The following is a 23,435-nucleotide window of genomic DNA, read 5'->3' on the forward strand; positions in this document are numbered from 1 at the left end:
AGGCCAATAACACCAGCACACAGGAGGGCTGCTAGCACAGATTCTTTGATCTGCTTTTCTAAGGAAAGCAACTTTAAGGGGTTAACAATCTCACTTTAATTAAACATACATATATCATTCACTTAGTTAAGCAGGAAAAGGTCAACACCCTGAACTTCAGAGCAAATACAAACAGAAATTACAAGCAGAAATTGTAAACAGAGCAAAATAACACAAATCAACAGATAGGCTTCTATCTGTCTGACCACAGCAATACATACACAGTTACCAGAGAAGCCCCAACATCTAGATTTTCAAAGCCGGGGGCTCCTTAAAGGCTACCCATAATCTCCTCTGGTCAAATCACACTACACTCTTCCAGTGAGTGAGCCCCAAGCAAAATGCTAACCTCAGAGTATATAAACATACTTACATATATATATATATATATATATATATATATATATATATATATACATCCTTTTTTTAGGGCCTGAGGGCTTCACACCTCTGGGGACCTAACCAGCAAAACGGTATGGGCCTTCCTACAGACAAAGGTAATACTCAATCAAAGGCACTTGATTTCCTTACTGCTCAGAAGCATTCCAAAACAAAAGACAACAAAAGTCCCAATTTGCTTGCCCTTACACAAGGAAGGAGAGAGTCCCAGGCATGAGAGACAGCCAGTGAAAATGTCTGGAACCAAGAGATGAGTGATCTCTAATGTCTTTCCCAGTTCTTTTTCCTAAGAACATATGACTAGATTATGTCTAAGGGTCCCTCCAGCCCTAACATTCTGATTTGGAAAACAAGAGATTTAATTAAGAAGATTGTAATTAAGTTTCCCAAAGGAAGAAATGGATAAACCCTTCACAGTGCCTCTGCTTTTGTGGAACACCAACACCTGAGCAAAGTGTAAAAATGCCAAGAGTCAGTTCCTATCAGTATTTGCCCAAAGGAAGGCAGGAAACAAACCCAGCAGATGATGGAATTGCAAAATGTGCCCAAAGAGCTTTCCATCTATCATCACCCCAACCCACCTAGGGAAATAGATTTTATTGAGGGCCCTCAAACATCTGTAGGCACAATTAGATGACTGGGATTTCGTCTGGTGAAATCCATGCTGCTACTTGTAACAAAAATAGAGAGGCCCAGGGTTGGCATGGAGTTTAGATTTGAGCATCTGAGTAGGTGGAGGCTGACAGTGCATTGTAAGCCCCACATTTTGGGGCAGAGGGCATTTCTCCAGTTCCTGTAGCTAGGATATTGAGATAATCATCCCAGAAAAATGTTGCCTTGGCAGCCGTTGCCTAGTGAGATGAGGGAATGAGAAGAAGGGAGGAGAAAATGGACAGAAGTACTAAATCTAAACAAATATTTACTTTTCGTGGCAAAATACACAACATAGGGAGAATATTCTCAACCTAAACATTACCCATGTCTGTTTTCCACTAATACCTTCTTCTTGAATGCAGACTAAATGGAAAATGTCTGGACCCCAAGAGGGGAAAATACCTCATGAGGTAGCTGGTAGTGCCCAGCAAAAAGAGTTGACTAACATTGAATCACCCAGTGTTCTGTTCTTCTTTGCAGGATGATGCCAATGGTCATTCAATTTTCTCTCTTGATCATGCTGCACTCGGCCCTTGTTCTTATCACCACAGCAGAGGATTATAAGTGTTTACCACTTGTGCTGCGGAAAACTTGCTGTTGGATTAATGAGACCTATCTGGCCAGAAATGTTATCATCTTTGCCTCCATCTTGATTAATTTCCTTGGTGCCATCTTAAATATTGTAAGCATCTCTAAGCATTGGAGACAGAGCTGTCTAACTTTTAGGCTGAGGAAGTTTCCATATTCTACAGATTTCTCTCTACCTTTCACCCAAAAGGCTAATGGTGATGTTCCTGAACTAGCCCCACCCCTTACACACACACACACCTGAGGGAGGGAGGGCCATAATATAAGGGAGTTATGCAGTGAGATCCTATTAAATCTGCTGTCCCTCAAATGGCAGTTATTTCTTATAGGTCACAATCTATCTATTACCTTTCCATCCAAAGAGATTATCCTTTGGATACCACTGCTAGTCAATCAGTTTATATTATTATGTGACTTCCCAAGAATCAACTATTAAAAGCAGAATGTACTCCAACCTGAATTCATTACCATCCTTAGAATATTTGTCATTTCTGTGTCAACTTGATATATTAGATTTTAAGAATTTTACTAACCCTGACTGGGATAAAAGCATTGTAATTTTCCATTAATATTTTGAAAATACAGTTGTTTTGAGTTTTCTGGACCAGATTTTAGGCATAATTATTTTTGGCCCTAGGTGGGAAACTTTGAGTGCCTGTTTAGGCCATTCTCATGCCATTGAATAGAATCTTAGAACTCTTAGAGTTGGAAGGTGCTTTAAAGTTCATCTCATACAACCTTTGTCTGATGGTATGGTGCACTTAGTATCCTTGACACGTGGTCATCTTATTTTGGATTGGACACCTCCAGTGTTGAGGAGCTCACTAGGAAAGTTCATCTTCCATACTTGTAAATCCAGGAGGTTGTATTTGAACTGGTGATCTTTCCAGCCAGCTCTAAAGTTCTATGACCTTGAAACAAGTCATTCCATTTTCACATAATTCTAATTCTTAGGAAGCTCTTCCATGAGTTGAGCTGCAGCCTGCCTCCCCCTGCTATTTTTGGTTCTCATCTTTTGGAGCCAAAAATAGGCAGTTTAAAACCTACTTCCTTATATCTTAGAAGACATCATCATTAAAATTTGGAAGAGGCTATCTCATAAGCTATCTAATCCACCCTCCTATTTGGAAAAGAATCTTCCCTAAACCATAAATGATAAGTGCATCTAGTCCCTAGCCTAAAGACTTCCCCATTTCCTTCAACAAGGCACTAAAGCTTAGTCTCTTACAGCACTTAGATCTTATGTTCTTACATTCTGTAGTCTAAAGTTCCCTCCCTCTCTGATAGTCTATTATGTTATATGTTTTTAGCATTCTATACTCTAAGGTCCACCCAAGTTCTATGTTCTAAAATAATATACCCTAAGGTCTACAGCTCTGAAAGTCTATTATAGTCTATGTTTTAACATTATATACTCTATGGTCCCTATTCTACCCTATTCTAGCTCTAACCTTCTGTGTTCTATGTGATAATGTCTAACTACCCTGAAACTCTATGGTCCTCTGATTCTTTAAATGACTAAGGTTCCAGCAGATGCTATGGCCAAACATCTGGTCTCTCCTAGGGTATTCATTTAAGAGCAGTTAATTGCACCCTGTGCAGTCTCAATCTTGCTCACTGACTTAGTGTTCCTGTTTTTGTTTGTTTGTTTTTATCCCCAGCTGTGGTGTGATTTTGACAAGTCAGTACCCTTGAAGAACCAGACTTCCAATTCCTCGGCTGTGTTTACAGATATCTGCTCATACCCAGAGGTATATATAAGTTCCCTTTGGCAAATGTTGGGCATAGTTAATGCAACATGACTCTCTTTTTAAATGAGCACATTTGATAGACATGCCTCCAGGAAAGAAGCCAGTAAGGCTCTCTTGCTAAAAAAGCAGAGCTAAATTTAAACTGAGGGAGGGAGAGAAGAGATGGAGAAGGGTCATGACAACCACATGGCCACAGGAAAATCCCAACATGAAGAGAAACTCTGGCAGACTCATTAGAAACATTGTTCACCTAATAGCATCGACTATTGGAGCCACTAGGGACCTTGGAGGCCAAGTAATCATCCTCTCTCATTTTGCGAAATGGGAAACTGAGATCCAGAGGGGTGAAATAAGACTCATATATACACAGTTCTGCATAATTTCAAAAAACTTTACAACTATTAATAATTCACATTAATATAGAGTTCCAAGGTTAATTAAATCCTTTTCCTCACAGCAATGTTATGAACTAGGTACAATAGATAGTGTAGGAATTCAACTCAGGAAGGCCCCTGTTCTAATCCTGCCTCAGACACTTACTACTTCTGTGACTGTGGCAAGTCACTTTTAACTTCTTTCAGCCTCAGTTTCTTCATCTGTTAAAAATGGGCATAATAATAGCACCTATTTCATAGGGTTATTGTGAGGAGTGAACAAGATATAATATGTAGAGGACTTTGCAAATCCTGAAGCACTACACAAATGTTATCTATTTGCGTAAGTTTAGCTATGCTCATTTTATAGGTGAGAAAACTGAGATTCTGATTGATTGTGACTTGTCCAGGGTCATGCTCTCTATAGTAGAGGCAGACCTGATATAAGGCACAGTGAGAAAGCAGCAGAATGTATTCTGGGAACAAGTTTGACTGGACTGTGGAATAGATGGCTAGGAATAGTTAGGATAAGACTAGAAACCTCAACTTTTTGAGTTATGTTTTAATCTGTTTGTTTGTTTTGCTCTCTAGTACCGGTGAACTGCTATATCAAATGGGTTTTAGGGAGAATCAGGAGCCGGGGTAAAGTGGAGGAATTAAGAGGAAAAGGCTGCCATGGAATCTCTCTCAGATGCCCAGTGATTGTATGTCTTATTGGAATAGGCCAACAGCTGGCCATAGTGGCACCTGCCTATAATCTCTGCTACTAGAAAGCTAAGACTGGTAGGTTGCTTAAGTTCAGGAATTCTAAGCTGCAGTGGGGCTAAAGCCTATTGAGGATCTACACTAAGTCTGGCATCTATGTGGTAAAGCCTTGTTTGCTGGTATAGCCACTGGGATGCTAAGGAGGGATAAAATGGCCCAGGTAAGAATTGGAGTGGATCAAGGCTTCCATACCAATTATTAGGGGATTATGCCTATGAATGACCATTGCACTTTCAGCCAAGGCAAGATAGGGAGGCCTCACCTTCAAAGGGGGGCGGGGAATAGACGAATGGGGAGATATTTGGCCAAAGTACCTCCATTCTAGGACATACAATGGTCATGTGATGCTCCAGCCAACCTCCACAGAAAGATTTTGAAAGCTCTCCAAGACTTCTTGGAATAATGGAGCAAGCCTACAGAACATGCTATGACACAGGCATCCCATAGAGATCCAAAGTTTGTCTGATGAGATCAGAGAGGGGAGGATGGAGGCAACATTCATATGTATATATATATATATATATGTATGTATGTATGTATGTATGTATGTATTATGTATATGTATTTGTGTATATATGTATATATAGTATCTCTGTGTGTGTGTGTGTGTGTGTGTGTGTGTGTGTGTGTATGTGTGTGTGTTGCAGGGGAAGGATGGGGGTTATGTTGAATGCATCACTAGAGAAATTCCCAGATGATCCCAGAACCCAGGTTTTCAGAGATGAGACCTTAGAAGTCATATTGTCCAAATCTTTCATTTTAGAGAGGAGGAGAAAGAGACTCTGACAGGTGGGGTGAACTTTCTAAAGGCATACAGCTAGCAAATAGTCTGCAAAACGGTCCCACTACCACACCATTTTTGTGAATTACCCCCAACTAGAAATTGGCAGAGGGCAGGAAACATTTCCTCCTCCAGTACCAACAATAGCTGGGAGGGGGGAGTTTGCAGGGAGGCCCACTGTTGTTCTGTCTGTATCACTGTGAGAAAAGGAAAGGAGATGACTTGGAAACAGCCATTCATCAGGTATATTGTACTGACATTCATCAAACTCTTGGCTCAGTTATAATCTCTCTGTCTACTATCTATTCCAGAGCCATTTTCTTCATGTAAAAATGATTAATCAATGTAGAATGAATGAATGGACAAAGAATTAGGGATAGTGGAATATTTTTAACATCTGAAAGATGTAAAAAGGGATAACCTCCTGCTAAACATAATGAGTTTCATGTTTCCTTTGATTTACCATTGTTGGGGGGGGGGAGAGAGAGAGAGAGAGAGAGAGAGAGAGAGAGAGAGAGAGAGAGAGAAAGGTAAGTAGATATAATTAGATGATAGAGATAGATAGATAGATAATAGATAGATAGATAGATAAATAGATTTCAATGACCTTCTTTGCCTCTTAGATTGGTTTACACAGAAACCCAAGCTCTCATGTATATCTACCTGATATTGGGTAATGGTCCTGGCTCACTTGTTTTGTTTCTGGATTAAAATGAGCTCATTAATTGTTCTAATTTGTCTTTTCAGATGGATAGTGATGGATGATAGTGGAAAGAGATGGAAGGCTGGGGAGACCTAAAGTCTGGGCTCCATCACTGATTGAATGTATGACCTAAGGCAAAGGACTTTAACTCTATAGACCCCACTTACACATTTATAAAATGGGTATCATAATATTTGCAATACTCAGTGAACAAAAATAGGAACAATGGATAGAAGTTGCCAAGTGGCAAACTTAAGCTTGATAGAGGGGGATTCTCCCTTCTAGTTGGAGCTGTCCCAAAGGGGACTGGGCTCCCTCAGAAGGAAGTGGGGTCCACCTGATCCACCTCACCAGAAGTCTTCAAGCAGAGGCTGGATGAATGCACAATCAGAATTACAAAATCACAGAACCTCATTTTAGCGGCTGTCAAGTGCAACCCATGCCCAAAAGAAATACTAACAAGTGGTCATCCAACCCTGCTTGAAGACATTTAATGATGAGGAGCTCTCTGTCTCTAGAGGTAGTCCATTCCACTTTGGGCCAGCTACATTATTAAGAGATTTTTTTTTTGCGTTTAAGGCTAAATTTACTTCTTTGTAACTTCTACTAAGTGCCTTCAGGGGGTAAACAAAACATATCTAATCCTATACTTAAACAACAGTCGTTCAAATATTTGAAGACAGTTATCATCCCCTCCACTCCATCCCCCATGTCTTTTCTTCTCCAGGTTAAATATGTCTACATGTCTAGTTCCTTTAACTAGTCCTCATAAGACATGGATTCAAGGTCCCTCACCATCCTGGTTGCTTTACTCTATACACCCTCCAGCATATCAGTGTCTTCCTCAAACTGTGGCACTGCTGGAATACAATACTCCACATGTGGTTTGACCTGGGCAGAGACCAGAGAGATCCATACTTCCTTAGCTCTGTTTAATGCCAGGCATGAGTCATATCTGACAGCCAATAATGTGGTCACAGGGTATCAAAAATCAAGCTCAGTATTAACCAGGTGGAAAAATGGCCTGTTCAAAGAAGAAAAAGCACAATGGGGAAAAAAAGTCACGAAGGTCCTACCTTAGGCCATGCCAAGGTCATCCCTTCAACTTTTCTCTTGACTAGATTTCCACCTGTAATAGTTCTGACTGCAGCAGATGTCATTTTCTACTTCTGGCTTCTTGACAATTCAGACAGCCATCTCTGTAATCAAAAATCAAAACAATAATAAATTATAGTCCCAAGAATTTTTACCTCAAATAAAAAAATTTCACTAACCACAACTTAGGCCCTGAATGTCATTAACTTCTTATGCTTCCCCAACAGTTACATTTAATTTATCCTTTACTTATAAATTAAAACTAATCACATTCTGGGTTTTCAGACATACAGCAAATACCTGATAGTTGACTCATAATAATGTGTTCAAGTTACATCTTTAAATCACCCTATATACTTTCATAATATTATGTGATAGTCAAAAATTTTCAAATGAAGACTATTATCATAAACATTATTACCTGCTTTAAAACAAATAAACTCCATTAAATGTTTAATAATTTTCAAATATCTATTTTATTACATTCTTTTAAAAGCTCAATTCATAATTTGATAGCATCCAGATAAAAAAAGATTTTTTTTTCTAATGGTGTTGTGGACACAATGATTTCTCAAAACATTTTACAATATAGGAAAAAAAATTAGAAATATAAAAATATCATACACAATAACACATTTAAAATATGAAACAAAAATTATTACCAGTTAGATGACATCAATTCAGTCAAATGCATTTCCAAATTACAGAAAATCATCAATTTTACCACCTTTGGTGCTTTATAATAATCACATCTAAAATCCAGCATGTAATTACATTCAGCTAAAGAAACAATAATAACAATAGTTAACATTTATGTAGTGCTTATCATTTGAAAATATCACTGTGATCCTCACAACAACCCTGGGATGTGGGTACCATTATTATTTTCCTCTCTACAGATCAGTCAACTAGGGCAAACATAAATAAGATAACTTGCTTAAGGTCACACAGCTAATTAATTTTCTGAGATCTGAATGTAACTCAGGTTTCTCTGCATTTTTCTAGCATCTCTTTTTTGTCCAACACTTTTATTTGGGAACTTGGTCCGAGATGAAAGAGGTTAACATGGTCAGAGGGGGAGAGCCTCTGAGCTGGGGGAGTCACAGCGGGTGTCTGATGAACTGGGGTGGGAGCAAGAGGAGAATCTTTCCTGCAGTAAGGGTCAACTGAGCTGGAATGGTGGGGTGGGTCAAGGCATTGCTCATCTGGGATAGAGATCAGAAAGGGAATCTCTGATCTGGGGTAGCTGGGGGACTCTGGAGGGTTATTGACTTAAACAACCATTCCTCTTTTCATGGTCACAGAAGGGTTACGTACCACATAAATTTAAACCACATACCAACTTTTTTCCTCACTCTGGGATTACTTTCAAACTGTCTGCCTTCCTTCATTACACTAAAATAATAGGTCTTTGAGGGGTAGGGATTATCTAAGTTCTATTTACCCTTAAAACTTTTACAGAATTAAATTCTTATTTTTGCTTAAAAAATTGTCCAGAGTGGTACCCCAAAACTCATACATGGTGAATAGAGTGCTTAACTTGGAATCGTGAAGCTCTGAATTCAAATTCAACCTCCAATATTTACTAGTTCTATGATCCTTGCAAAGTCATTTAATTTCTATTCAGGAAAATCCCTGGAATTTGTCTACTGTATAAGAAATTGGTTGTGATCTGCCTTGGTAGAGGGAGTTCCCACAGAGGAGTTCATAGATACATCATGAACCCAGGAAATACGGGACTTTTCTGTAGTATTGTTGGATGTGGTATACCTTATGATTAAATATGAAGAATTAGAATCACTCATTTGAATAGTGACTTACATTTTATATGGCATTCATTCTGAGTTTAGTACTGAGAAGAAATATTGGATAATAACTTGCAGAGATGCAGGAGAAGGACTTTACCTATATGGGAGACCTGAATATGGCAATGGGGATGGAGCTAGTGTATAGCAAAAGGTTAGGGGTAAACAGGGAAAGAAAGTAGAGCTCCTGGAGGATACAAAAGGGGATGGAATCAATGATACAAGTGGAAGAGTATACGTCACCAAGGTGATCAACATGCCATATCTACTTCTTCAGATGGACCAAAAGAGGAGGGGATTGGTGATGAGGTAGAAAAATTTGAGGCCAGAGGAAAAAGCCAGAGGCCAGAGGGAGATCATAGCCTCATTCTCTCCCATATAATAGTGAGTGAGGTCATCTGTTGAGAGTCAAGAGGTTTGGTATCAAGGACCTAAGAAGAGATGAGGTTTGGACAAAGCCATTGTAGGATCTGTGATAGGAAATTGAAAGACAGGACCATGGTTTTGTAACTTGGAGTGAGGGAGGGAGAAAAGGAAGGAGAGATGGGGGCGGGAGTGGGGAATGACAGAGAGAGAGAGAGCGCAGATGGTGGAACTAACATGATTGAGAATTGATAGAAGGTGAAGAGTAGAAGAACAATGGATAAAGGGCATCAAGGTTAAACAGGATACCTGCTCAGACTTGTTAATCACATAGGTAAGACTGTGAAGGTGTGATTGACTAAGGAAACAAGGAGGAATTGCCCAACTAGAAGGTACAAGTAAGGATGAAGAGCATGTAGGAGATTTTCTGGGCATGCAGAAACAACAATAATAGAAGAACTGACAAGGTAAAAATAGTGTGATCTGAAAAAGAAATTACAGAAGTCAAGATTTCAGAGTTAGAACAGTTTACGGTGACAGGGAAGGCCAAATTTTGATGCAGAAGTCATAGGAATTGGGGTGACTGATAACAGGTTGTTCAATGAGACATCAGTGGAATATTGAAATCATGATGGATAAGGTCAGGGGTTGGAGTAGAGAGGAATATTGTGAGCCAGTTCCTGGACTCATTAATAAAGGAGTGAAAGCCACCTAGATGTTGGCAGATGACAGAAACAAGGATCTTGATAGGAAGAAATAATCTAATTAGGAGCTCCACTTGGAAATTCAGGGTTTTGATCCCAGGTTCGCTGCTATATGTGGATAATCTTGAGCAAATCACTCCACCGTATTGTGTCTCCATTATCTTATGTGTAAAATGACAGGGATGGACTAGATTTTCTCTAAAGTAGTAGTCAACTCTGAAATTCTATAGAGATGAAAAAAGATTGAAGAACCAAAAAGGACCAACTTATAAAGGGTATATATCACCAATTTATTAGACAAGTTTCAATTTCACGCAGAAGACACTGGAAACCTCATGTGGCCTCCATAAGGAGATTAGTCATTTGTGACATTTTACCATTATACCTCAGCCCTGAATATTCCTATTCATATGACTACTGAATTTGATAATCTCTTCTGTCTCTAGTACTTCGTCTTCACGGGTGTGTTGGCCATGGTGACCTGTGCAGTTTTCCTCCGACTTAACTCTGTCCTGAAGCTGGCTGTGTTGCTGATTATGATTGCAATCTATTCTCTACTGATGGAGACCATTTATGCTTCGCTCTTTCTGCACTATGACAACTTTAATCACAATGGAGAGTAAGTGCCCATTGTCACATGTTTTCTGAATGCTCTTTCTGTTGGGGTTACTGGACTTTTTTTATTTAAATTTATTTATTTAACATATTTAGTTTTCAGCATTGATTTTCACAAGAGTTTGAATTACAAATTTTCTCCCCATTTCTACCCTCCCCCCGACTCCAAGATGACGTATATTCTGGTTGCCCTGTTCCCCATTCAGCCCTCCCTTCTGTCACCCCACTCGCCTCCCATTCCCTTTTCCCTTCCTTTCTTGTAGGGCAAGATAAATTTCTACACCCCGTTGCCTGTGTACTGGACATTTTTTTTTAATTTAAATTTATTTATTTAACATATTTGGTTTTCAGCATTGATTTTCACAATAGTTTGAATTACAAATTTTTTCCCCATTTCTACCCTCCCCCCCCACTCCAAGATGGCTTATATTTTGGTTGCCCTGTTCCCCAGTCAGCCCTCCCCTCTATCACCCACCTCCCCTCTCATCCCCTTTTCCCTTCCTTTCTTGTAGGGCAAGATAAATTTCTACGCCCCATTGCCTGTGTATCTTATTTTTTAGTTGCATGCAAAAACTTTTGTTGTTTTTGAACATCTGATTTTAAAACTTTGAGTTCCAAATTCTCTCCCCTCTTCCCTTCCCACCCACCCTCCCTAAGAAGTCGAGCAATTCAACCTAGGCCACACATGTATCATTATGTATAACCCTTCCACAATACTCATGTTGTGAAAGGCTAACTACATTTTGCTCCTTCCCAACCCATCCCCCTTTATTGAATTTTCTCCCTTGACCCTGTCCCCTTTCTAAAGTGTTTGTTTTGATTACCTCCACCCCCATCAGCCCTCCCCTCCATCATCCCCCCCCCTTTTATTTTTTTTTTATCTTCCTCCCTCTTCTTTCCTGTGGGGTAAGATACCCAACTGAGTATGTATGGTATTCCCCCTCAGGCCAAATCTGATGAGAGCAAGGTTCACTCATTCCCCCCTCTCCTGCCCTCTCCCCTCCTCCCACAGAACTGCTTCCTCTTGCCACCTTCATGCGAGATAATCCACCCCATTCTATCTCTCCCTATCTCCCTCTCTCAGTATGACGCTCTCTCATCCCTTAATTTCATTTTATTTCTTTTAGATATCTTTCCTTCATCTTCAACTCACCCTGTGTCTGCTCTCTCTCTTTTACATATATATATATATGTATATATATATATATATATATATATATATATATATATATATATACACACATATAAACACACACACATATATATATACACATACACACACATACATACATATACACATAGATATATACATACATACACATTCATTGTATATATACATAAACATATACATACATATATATGCATATTCCCTTCAACTACCCTAATACTAAGGTCTCATGAATCATACACATCATCTTTCCATGTAGGAATGTAAACATAACAGTTCAACTTTAGTAAATCCCTTGCAATTTCCGTTTCTTGATTACCTTTTCATGGTTCTCTTGATTCTTGTGTTTGAAAGTCAAATTTTCTATTCAGTTCTGGTCTTTTCACTGAGAAAGCTTGAAAGTCCTCTATTTTATTGAAAATCCATATTTTGCCTTGGAACATGATACTCAGTTTTGCTGGGTAGGTGATTCTAGGTTTTAATCCTAGCTCCATTGACCTCCGGAATATCGCATTCCAAGCCCTTCGATCTCTTAATGTAGAAGCTGCCAGATCTTGGGTTATTCTGATTGGGTTTCCACAATACTCAAATTGTTTCTTTCTGGCTGCTTGCAGTATTTTCTCCTTGATCTGGGAGCTCTGGAATTTGGCGACAATATTCCTAGGAGATTTCTTTTTGGAATCTATTTGAGGAGGCGATCAATGGATTCTTTCAATTTCTATTTTGCCCTGTGGCTCTAGAATATCAGGGCAGTTTTCCTTGATAATTTCTTGAAAGATGGTATGTAGGCTCTTTTTTTGATCATGGCTTTCAGGTAGTCCAATAATTTTTAAATTATCTCTCCTGGATCTATTTTCCAGGTCAGTGGTTTTTCCAAGGAGATATTTCACATTGTCTTCCATTTTTTCATTCCTTTGGTTCTGTTTTATAATATCCTGATTTCTCATAAAGTCACTAGCTTCCACTTGCTCCAATCTCATTTTTAAAGTAGTATTTTCTTCAGTGGTCTTTTGGACCTCCTTTTCCATTTGGCTAATTCTGCCTTTCAAGGCATTCTTCTCCTCATTGGCTTTTTGGAGCTCTTTTGCCATTTGAGTTAGTCTGTTTTTTAAGGTGTTGTTTTCTTCAGTGTATTTTTCAGTATTTTTTTGGGTCTCCTTTAACAAGTCATTGACTTGTTTTTCATGGTTTTCTCGCATCCTTCTCATTTCTCTTCCCAATTTTTCCTCTACTTCTCTAACCTGCTTTTCCAAATCCTTTTTGAGTTCTTCTATGGTCTGGGGCCAGTTCATGTTTTTCTTGGAGGCTTTGGTTGTAGGCTCTATGACTTTGTTGTCTTCTTTAGGCTGTATGTTTTGGTCTTCTTTGTCACCAAAGAAAGAATCCAAAGTCTGAGACTGCATCTGGGCGCGTTTTCGCTGCCTGGCCATATTCCCAACCAACTAACTTGACCCTTGAGTTTTTCAGTGGGGTATGACTGCTTGTAGACTAACGAGTTCTATGTTCCACGTTTGGGGGGGAGGTGCCAGCTCTGTCAGACCCGCACTCCTCCTTCCCCAAGAACCCCCAGTCCAGACTGGGCTTAGATCTTCAGCAGGCTGTTGCACTCCTGCTCTGATCCACCACTTAATTCCTCCCACCAGGTGGGCCTGGAGCCGGAAGTAACAACAGCTGTAGCTGCCCCACCTCCACTTCCCCCGGGGCTGGAGGCCGAACCGCGAACTCCTTCCACTCCTGCAGCTTTTCCCACTAACCTTCTCCGCAGTCCTTGGTGTTTGTGGGTCGAGGGGTCTGGCAACCGCCGCAGCTCACATATTCAGGGCGCTAGGGCCCCCTCCGCCTGTCCTCTGGTCTGGATGGTCCACGCCACTCAGGCTGGGCTCTGCTCCACTCCGTTCCCAGCTCCCAGCTCCCAGCTCCCAGCTCCAAGGTCCGTGTGGGATAGACCTCACCCAGAGACCATCCAGGCTGTCCTGGGCCGGAGCCCTGCTTCCCTCTGCTGTTCTGTGGGTTCTGCCATTCTAGAATTGGTTCAGAGCCATTTTTTATAGGTTTTTGGAGGGACTTGGGTACAGAGCTCACTCTAGTCCCTGCTTACCAGCTGCCATCTTGGCTCCGCCCCCCTGCGTACTGGACTTTTGAAGGTAGTGCCTGAATATCCCCTATGCCACCTAGCACAGTGCTGGGCACACAGTCATGTGTGTGCAGTAAATGTTTTCTAATTAATCATGTGAAAGATGGTAAATGGAAACAGAGGGTCATTCTGCATTTGATGGTTTATCAGTAGACTATGAGCAGTGACGCCCAACATCAAAAGAAGCTAGGCGGCTACACTCCATGAAGCATAGAAACTAGAAGGGTAGGAAGCAATGTTGTTGGGAAGGAGAGAATACGGTGGGTTAGGACACCTCAGGTGGTCTGGAGATAAATAACTACAAGTAATAATTACAATTATTAGTAGGCTGATTCTGCTGGTGATTTGAGACTGGCTACCAGAATCCTAAGGAAACTACATCATTTAGGTACTGTGTAGTAGCAAAGCTGAGACTTGCCTAGGGCTTTAGCATATGAACACAGTACACAGGGGTACCAATTTTCCATGTGCATATGTTTTGAGTCTTGGAGTCTTGATTTGGCAAGATTAGAAATCTTGGGAGTTAGTCCTACATTTTTATGTCTTCTGGAGCAAAGGAGTTCTAAGAAGCCCTACTGTCTTTGAACTATAGGAGGAGCTGAGTTGGAGATCTTGGGTCACTTGATCATGAGTGAAATGCCAGTAAAGATTTGCCTAAGGATTTTCTGCATAGTGCGTGCCTGAGTAACCTTGATGGGAATCTTCTTTTCCTTATTGCGAAGAAACAACAGCCATGAGATGCATCTCTATTAAAATTCAGGGACAAATCCTGTAGTGTGAAATTTAGCAATAACACAGGACACTTGTGCCTGCCTTACTACATAAGGTTCTAGTGACCTCCTTTCAATAAAGTCTTAACAAAACTGGAGAATATCTAAAGAAAAGCAACTTTGGATCTAGTGAGATTACAGAAGGGAAACAATCTCTGTATGACAAGATTGATGTCCAAGTTGGACAGATGAAGGCTGAGAAGAGATGTATGCTACAGAGGAAAGAATGCTGAACTTTGATTCAGAATATGTGAGTTCAAGTCCTGACTCTGACACTGGTTAGAAGTATAACCGTCAGCAAATCACTTTTTTTCTGAGCCTCAAGTTCTCCATTTCTGAAGTGGGAAATATATTGGTTATACTACTTAACTCACAGAGTTGTTTGAGTGTAACTCTTCACTCAGTACACTAAAAGTTTAGCCTACAAAGACCACATTTCGTTTTTTAAAAAGTCCAAAATCATATCTCTTAGGCAGTGTGGCACAGTGGCTAGAGAGCTGGCCTTGGAGCCAAGAAAAATTGAGTTCAAGTACCACCTTTAACATATACTGACCATCTGGCCAAAGGTCAAGTTACTTGACATTTCAGTGTTCTAAACAATTATCTAAGAATAGTAATAAATTGCAGAAAAGGAGAGGGGATGTGCTTTGGTAGAAGGAATTTCCTCATCTGGGAGTTCACCAACTAATGAATTCACAGAGTCCATTTAGAATATATCACATGTATGTAGAATGGATCTCAGGTCCCATATAAGTACTCAAGGTAGATACGTATCCTAGCTATAGGACAGCCTTCACAGAAGGTGCAAAAAAATTGCAAAAGATATAAAGGTTTCAAAGTAAATAAATGTCAATGCAATTATTTAACCTCTTCAATGAGTCTCACCTTTCCTCAGTGCTCTATAGTACTCTAGATTTTTTAGACCATTCTGTGATTTAGACTCCTCTAAGAAGAGAAATGAACTTGGTGTTGCTAAAGAGACAAACTTGCAGTATTCCAGTGAATCCATTGGTCACCCCAAAAGGCCATAAAGACCTTCAACTATTATCCTACCCTAGGAATTAAGTTTAGTCCTAGAACATAATGGACCTGAACTTTCCAAATAAGTTGAAATAATAGAGAAAAAAGTTCAGGCCTCTTGCTACCCATATCATGACTTTATTTCCTTGCTATTCCTGCAGCTTCAAAAGCCATATGCGTGATCTGATTCTCTTTTTGCCTAAAGGGTGACTGAAACTCACAAATTCCTGCATAGGATTATAGGATCACAGATTTAGAGCAGAGAAGAACTTTAGTGGTTCCGTCTAATTCACTCAATTACAGATGAAGAAACTGGAACTTCCTAACTGCATAACTCTCCCAAGTCACTTAAGCCCTCTGAACCTGGAGGTAATAATATTTTGGTTCCTTACTTTACAGTAGGAGCTATCAGAGAAGAGTTCATGTAAAAACCTATATAAAACTGAAAACACAGCAATGTCAGATAAGTAGTGGAGTGGAGTCCAACTCAGAGTCAGGAAGATGAGGGTTCAACTCTTTCTCTGACTTATTGGCTATGTGACCCCAGGCAAGTTAATTAACCTCTCACTTGCCTGGTAACTCTGTAGAACATTAAATTGCAGAGCAGATGCCAAAAAGCATTGGTGGAGGGAGTTTATTTACTGGAAGTTCCCTGCACCAATGAAATCACAGGTCTGGGACAAAACTAAAATTATTATTAGACCTTGTCAAACTTTGTTCATTCTCAGCATAGCTCTTTAGGATTCAGAGCTGGCTTCACAACACAGTGAGGCATCAAAGCAAGACCTTGATGGAAGAATGGTGAAGAAGAGTATATCTATGCACAATAAAAGCCATTTATGCCTTATCAACATCTAAAAGATAACCCGTGAGATTTAAACAGGAGCTTTTGGGACAAGTAACAGAAATTACTTCTTTGCAAAGTGAGTACTAAATATATAAAACTATAAGGCTATAAAGACTAAAAGTATAAATAGGGTTTAGATGAAGCCATCTCTAAGAAGAAGAGCACTGGACTAAATGACAAGAACTCTAAGGTCCTCATCCTCCCTATGCTACTAGCCACCTGTATGACCTGGAGCAAATCATTTTCATGTGTTTCCTAATGTGTCAAATTAAAGGGTTGTACTCAATGGTCATTTAAATTACTAATAATCACTATAGTTATATAATATTATATATATTATATACTTTATATAACTCTATATACAGTATACTATCTATGGCTATATATAAATATAGTTCAAAATGCATCCAGCTTTGGGATTCCAAGACTTAAATTCTTGGTTTGAATAGTAGCTCTGCTCCAAAATCCAATGTCAGCCTCAAAAAGTGATTAAGTCCTCATCACTTTTTGTCTTTGAGTAATGGCTCTATGATGGTTTACCAGAGATTCTATAAAGTGTATCCCTTTTCAGGGCTAATTTGACCAAGATGTGAAAAAGGGAAAGATCATATGTAGAGTTAGGAAGTGGTTCAGAGGTCATCTGGTCCAATACCCTAACTTGACAGATGAGGAAACTGAGGCTTGGAGAAGTTAAATTATTTGCCTTTGGTCACATAGGGACTAAGTGGTAGAGGTAGGATTTGAATCCCTATCTTCCTGACTCCAAGTTCAGAGATCTCTTCCAACTCTAAAATTGGAATGTTTGAGATTCTATGAGTTCACAAGAAGCTAAAGCAGCTTCCAAATCAGATAAAAGGGATCAGGGGAAGTGAGAAAAGGCAGACAAAATACTGGCCAAATCATTTGTTCTCCCATGGCCTCAGTCTCCTCCTCTTCAAAATGAAGGGTTCAATTTAAATCAGCTCTAAGTTATCTTCAAGTTTGAAGAGTCTCTGGTTCTATGAGTGTGTAAATAAATTCTACTTTATGATAATATTAAACTAGGTCATCCTCCAGCTACCTCCTAAGAAATGACATTTCATTCCCTAGAGCCCTTGGATACTCAGTACTGGAAAGAGAGGTTACTGTAATTATTCAGTTTCTCAGCAGTGAAATTTAATGCTAGTCTCTTATTTGGGATTCACAGGAAACTGTAATTAAATTCTCTTCCATGGGTGCAAAAATAAACATAATGCCAAGTTTATTGCCGATAATGTTGGAATGTGAAAAGAATGGACAATTAGATTTTTTTCCAGATTCTTCTTGACTTAGGGGCCAATTAATTGTCTGGACCTTTATTAATCAACATTTTGGTATAAGCTAAAAAGAATTTTAAAAGACCAGAAGAGCTTTGCAACTCCTCAACTCAGTAGCTCCATAAATCATCCATTTAGTCATCATCATTAATCAGATCAACAGGCACATGAATTTCTTGTAAGATGTGCCCATTTCTAATGAATTAACTAATTGCATTTTGTGGGCCTCCTTTAATTAATGGATGACTAAACCTTTAGGAGTTTCTTTGCTATTCTGAGGACTCTGTCAGCTAGATGATTTTATACCTACAGCCCAGTACATTTAGTAGACCTCAATAAACATCTGTTTGTGAGGTATCAATCCTTTAAGAGAAGAAGCATGATGCATATGAAAGCTTCCTGCATTTGGAGTCAGAGGATCTGGGTTCATATACTAACTCTGCTACTTATTATCCGTGTGATGATGATGATAACTAACATTTATATAACATCAACTATGTGCCAGGAAGTGCTTTTGTCCAGTCTCCAATGAAGGGATGAATGGAATCTATTGGACTTCAAATAAAACTTAAAAACAAGGGGCAATAATCATAATTTCACACAAGGCAACAATGAAAACTGATATAGTTAAACTGCATTATGCTTAAGGGTGTCATAGATAAGAAAACAGTATCAATATATGCACAGAATGGCATAGAATTTAAATTTATTTTTTAATCTGATCAAACTGTAAGGAGAAATAGACAAGAAAACAATGATTAATAGAAACTTCACAGTGCCCCTTTCAGAACTAGATAAATTTAACAAAAAGATAATGAACAAGAAGGAAGTTAAGGACTTTAATATTATTTTTGAGAAGTTAGATGTAATAGACTTCTGGTTATTACATAATGGGAATTGTAAGAAGCATTCATATTTCTTGCTTAACACTTTATAAAAAAATTGACCATATGCTAGCACATAAACGAACCTCACAAATGCAGAAGAACAGAAATGTTAAACACACCCTTTACTAACTACAATAAAATAATATATAAGAAAATATAAAGAAGATTCAAACTCGAATGCAAATGAAACAATATAGTCCTAAGGCAACATACAAAAGCATACAAGGCAACATACAAAAACTTTTAAGATCTATCCAAACAGTGTTTAGTAAAAAAAATTGTATTTCTCAACTTTTTAATCCACAAAAGTAAAAAGAAAATAAAATCAATAAATTTTTCATGCAACTAAAAAAACTAGAAAAACAACAAATAGAAACCCAAATAATCAAAAATAGAAATTGATAAAAAAATTTAAAAAGATATATAATTTTAAGTGAGTTAATAAAATGAGAATCATTTAGTTCATAAAATGGACAGAACATTAGCTAATGATATTTTTAAAAAGAAAAAAAGGAAATCTGAATTATGAAAATCAAAAGAAGGAGGAATTCACCAAAAAGCTGACTTAATGAAGGAAATTGTTTTGCCTAGCTACATGCCAACAAAACTGATTTTAAAATGGGTCAATACTTAGAAAATATAAATGTTGGCAATTGTTATCATTATTAATAATATTTGTGATGCAAATGTGAATTAAATTCTGGAAAGTAATAGTTGGGCTTCATCTATTTACTTTCCTCTGGACTACTATATTAAGCATCCTAAGTACCTTGTCTCAAATGAAAAAGTGTCCTTTCTCCTTGCTGAGGCAAACTCCTATATATGAACCCTTGATCTTATTCTATTCTGTTCCATCCCACGCTATCCCTAGTTTTCAATTTCTCCCTGCCTATTGGCTTCTTCTTTATTGCCTACATGCACATCCATGTCTCCTCCATTCTTAAAAAAAAAAACACTCACTTGATCCAACCATCCCCAATAATTAATATCCTACATCCCTCTTCCTTTTATTGACCAAACTTCTTAAGAAATGATAATAATCTATAATTAGTACTTCCACTTCCTCCTCTTACTCTGGTCTAAACTTTCTATGATCTGGTTTCTGATCTCATCATTCAACTAAAACTTCTCATTCCAAAGTTACCATCTCTTAATTATCAAATCTAATGGCCTTTTCTTAATCCTCATCCTTCTTGACTTCTTTGTAGTTCACTTCTAGAATTTTTGGTCACCTTCTTTTCCTTGATACTCTCTCCTCTCTAGGTTTTCTTAACATTGCTCTCTTCTGATTGTCCTCCTACCTGTCCTCCAGTTCATGCCCACTGACTGTGTGTATCTGCCCTTGGCCCTCTTCTCCATCAATATTTTCTTGCCAGGTGTTCTCATTCAATTATTATCTTTATTCAGGCGATGCTTAGATTTTATTTATCCAGTCCTAACCTCTCTCCTGACCTCTACTCTCATAGACTGGATGACCCACAGGCATCTCAAACTCAGTATATCCAAAACAAAACTATATTCCCCCAAAACCAAATTTCTTATTACTGGTAAGGGTACCACCATTCTCTCAGTCACCCATATTTGCAAACTCACTTGCACCCACCTAGAGTATCGAATCTGTTTCGATATTTTGTTGTTTTTTTCGTCACAACATCTCTCATTGAACATCCTTTATCTAATGTCACACAGCTGTCAGCCTGATACAGGACCTCAACAGATCACAACTGCACTATTGCAATAGTCTGCTGGTTGATCTCGCCTCAAGTCTTTCCCTACTCAGGCCCATCCCAGGTGCCAAACTGATCTTCCTAATATGTAGGTCAGACAGTATTGCGCTTCTCCACTTAATAAATTCCAGTGGGTCCTTATTACTTCTAAAATCAACTATAAAATCAACTGTTGTCTTTGAAAACCTTTCACAACATAACTCTTTTTTACCTTTCCAGTCTTCTTATACTTTACTCCCTTCCAATCAACCAATCAATAAGTATTCGTTAAGCACCTACTATGTGTCAGGCACCATGCACTCTATAATCCAGAGACATTGATGTTCCTCACACAGAACACTCCATCTCCCAACTCTTTCCCCCACATCTGGAATGTTGTCTTTCCTCATCTCCATTTCTGAGCTTATTTGGTTTCCTTTAAGACTCAGCTCATATCCCACATTTGTAAGACCAACTAACCCTCCTACCTGCCACTGCTAGTACCTTTCCTTTGAGAATATCTTCCATATTATACTGTGTACTGTATATATGTAGTTGTTTCTACAGCGTCTCCCCACTAGAATGAGAACTCCTTGAGAATTAGGACCATGGTTTTGCCTTCCTTTCAATATCCATAACTCAGTACTTTGGCATCGTGCTTTGAGCATAATAAGTATTTGTTGGCTGACTTTTATTGTTGTACCTCTAGCATCTAGCATAGTCCCTGGCATACAGCAACCACTTAATAAATGCTTGTTGGTTGATTGATTGACGGTCTTTGCAAAGATACAGAGGCAGAATATAAAATGAATACCAGGTTTGGAAAACAGAAATAAGCCAGTTCACCTGGGATATAGTATATGAAGGGGAAAAATATGAAATAAATCTGGAAAGCTAGCCTGGAGGGCTTAGCACCATGGTAGGTGCTTAATAAATGCTTGTTGATTTGATGATTCATTAATTGATTGGAATCTGGATCAGAAGGATTTCACATTCCATACTGAGGAGTTAGTATTTTATGATAGAAGCAAAAGGAAGCCATATAGACTACTGAACAGGGACGTAACATGGTCAGATTAGTCCTTTGGGAGGAGACTTTTGTTAGCTGTGTTGAGGATGATTTGGAGGGGGAGGATAGGTTAAAGCAGGGAGACAAATTCATGGGTTGTTGAATATACTCAGCAAGAGATGATGGCCTGATCTCCTACCCCTACTCCCACTCCCTTCTGTCCCTCATGTCTAGAATACACTTCCTTTCACATCTTACCTCTTAGAATCCCTAGCTTTCTTTGAAGCACAGGTTAGGTTCAAACTCCTACATGAAACCTTTCCTAATGCCCCCAGTTCTTTTTATTCTTTTCCTCTTGAAATTACTGTACTTGGTATTTATTTGAATTTACTTTGCATTTACTGATCTGTATGCATCTTAGATTTCTGCCCCCCCCCCCAAAAAAAGAAGAATGTAAGCTCTTTGAGAACAGGTGAGAACAGAACACCTAGTACAGTGTCTTGCACATAGTAAATGTTTACCGAATTTAATTATTTTAACTATTCTAGTCTAACCCTTTCACAGACAGCATACATAATGGAGTGCTCAATGATGAAACTAATAGCTAAAATAGAATTGGGGGCTTAGGAAACAGCTAGGTATAGTGGGAAGTGTTGGCAAACTTGGCTTCTAGTCCTGCCTCAGGTACTCATTTGTGATCTTAATTCTATCATTTCTTTCTAAGGTCCCTGTCAGCTTTAACAGTCTAAAAATATATATTGAATGTCTTTCATACCAGCATCCTCCCAAGCAATGCAATTCAATTGAACAAGCAATTATTAAACATTTCCTGTGTGCAGACAATGTGCTGGGTGCTCATAAATATAATCTATTTAGCCCTTGACTTCCAAGAGTGGAATAGGAGGGATAAGACACAGGCATGAATAGGATATAATAAGTGAAAGAATGTGATAAGAGCAAGAGATATAGACAAAGTGCTGTAAGAAAATTTGAGATGAGAGAGATCACTCTTGGATGGAACAGGTTTCATGAAAGATTCAGCATATGATAGAGACCTTGAAGGAAGAGAACTATTTCAAGAGACCTAAGTATAGTGTTGGAGTGTTAGGCTAGGCTGGGGGTGGAGGGGGGAAAGGGGATCTGGAAGAGGAATTATTTTCTAGGTATGGGGGACAGAGTGGGCAAATGCCCAGAGGTGTGAGAGATAGAAAGCTGGAAAGGTAGGTTGAAACCAAATTAGAGGGTGGACTAGATGACTATGGAAGTTCCTTCCAGCTTTGAGCATCTATGACTCAATAAGTTTCTTCAGCAATGGGGAGAAAAGGATTAGAGGTTGCTTTCCCCAAAGATGCAGCTGAAGACATAAAGAGTCACCAGCCATGGGATTAATGAAAACTCCCAAAGAACAGAACATTTTGTTAAGCTTGGACTTCTATAATCCTAAATGTCCTGAGAGTCAAGTAAGAAAGAACCACAGAATCCAGAATCTCAGAGTTGATAGGGACCACTGAAGTCACCATGACCATGACCAACCCCTAGAATATTTTCAGTCACATCCTAAATGTGCTCATCCAAAATTCATTTCAAGGCCTTCACTACTGTATCAGTAAGGCCAGTATCACAATATCAATGGTGACCATGAATATGCTTGTGTAATTCTGTATCGCAGAATATGAGACTCTCCATATAGAAGTCAGAAGTAAAACATTTCTTCAGACACCAGAGAATCAAATCCCCAAACCAATAACTCCAATTCAACATAGCAGCAATTATACCCAAAAACCAGCAAGCCCACTTCGTTATAACAGCAAAGAATTTAAAACACAATATCACAGCAGGGAGCCAAACCATCCCAGAACCCTCCCCTCTGCTGGGGCCTTCCTGTAAACACTCACTCACAAATCCTAGCTGTCTGCTTGCCTGCTTCCTCCCCTCCCACAGTTCTGACAGCAAGCTTAATGGT

At 39.0% G+C, this 23,435-nt stretch overlaps 1 protein-coding gene across 1 annotated transcript in view; it reads left to right on the forward strand.

Annotated features, from left to right (window-relative positions):
* The window catches only part of ADCY8 (adenylate cyclase 8), a 401,436-nt gene that overhangs the window by 293,019 nt on the left and 84,982 nt on the right, over positions 1-23,435 (forward strand). The window contains exons 10-12 of the mRNA XM_036765122.1: positions 1,573-1,774; positions 3,342-3,431; positions 10,468-10,640. Coding sequence (XP_036621017.1) covers positions 1,573-1,774; positions 3,342-3,431; positions 10,468-10,640 — 465 coding nt within the window. The remainder of the gene's footprint in view (positions 1-1,572; positions 1,775-3,341; positions 3,432-10,467; positions 10,641-23,435) is intronic.

The sequence above is a fragment of the Trichosurus vulpecula genome, chromosome 1 (assembly GCF_011100635.1).
Source record: "Trichosurus vulpecula isolate mTriVul1 chromosome 1, mTriVul1.pri, whole genome shotgun sequence".
NCBI lineage: Eukaryota > Metazoa > Chordata > Mammalia > Diprotodontia > Phalangeridae > Trichosurus > Trichosurus vulpecula.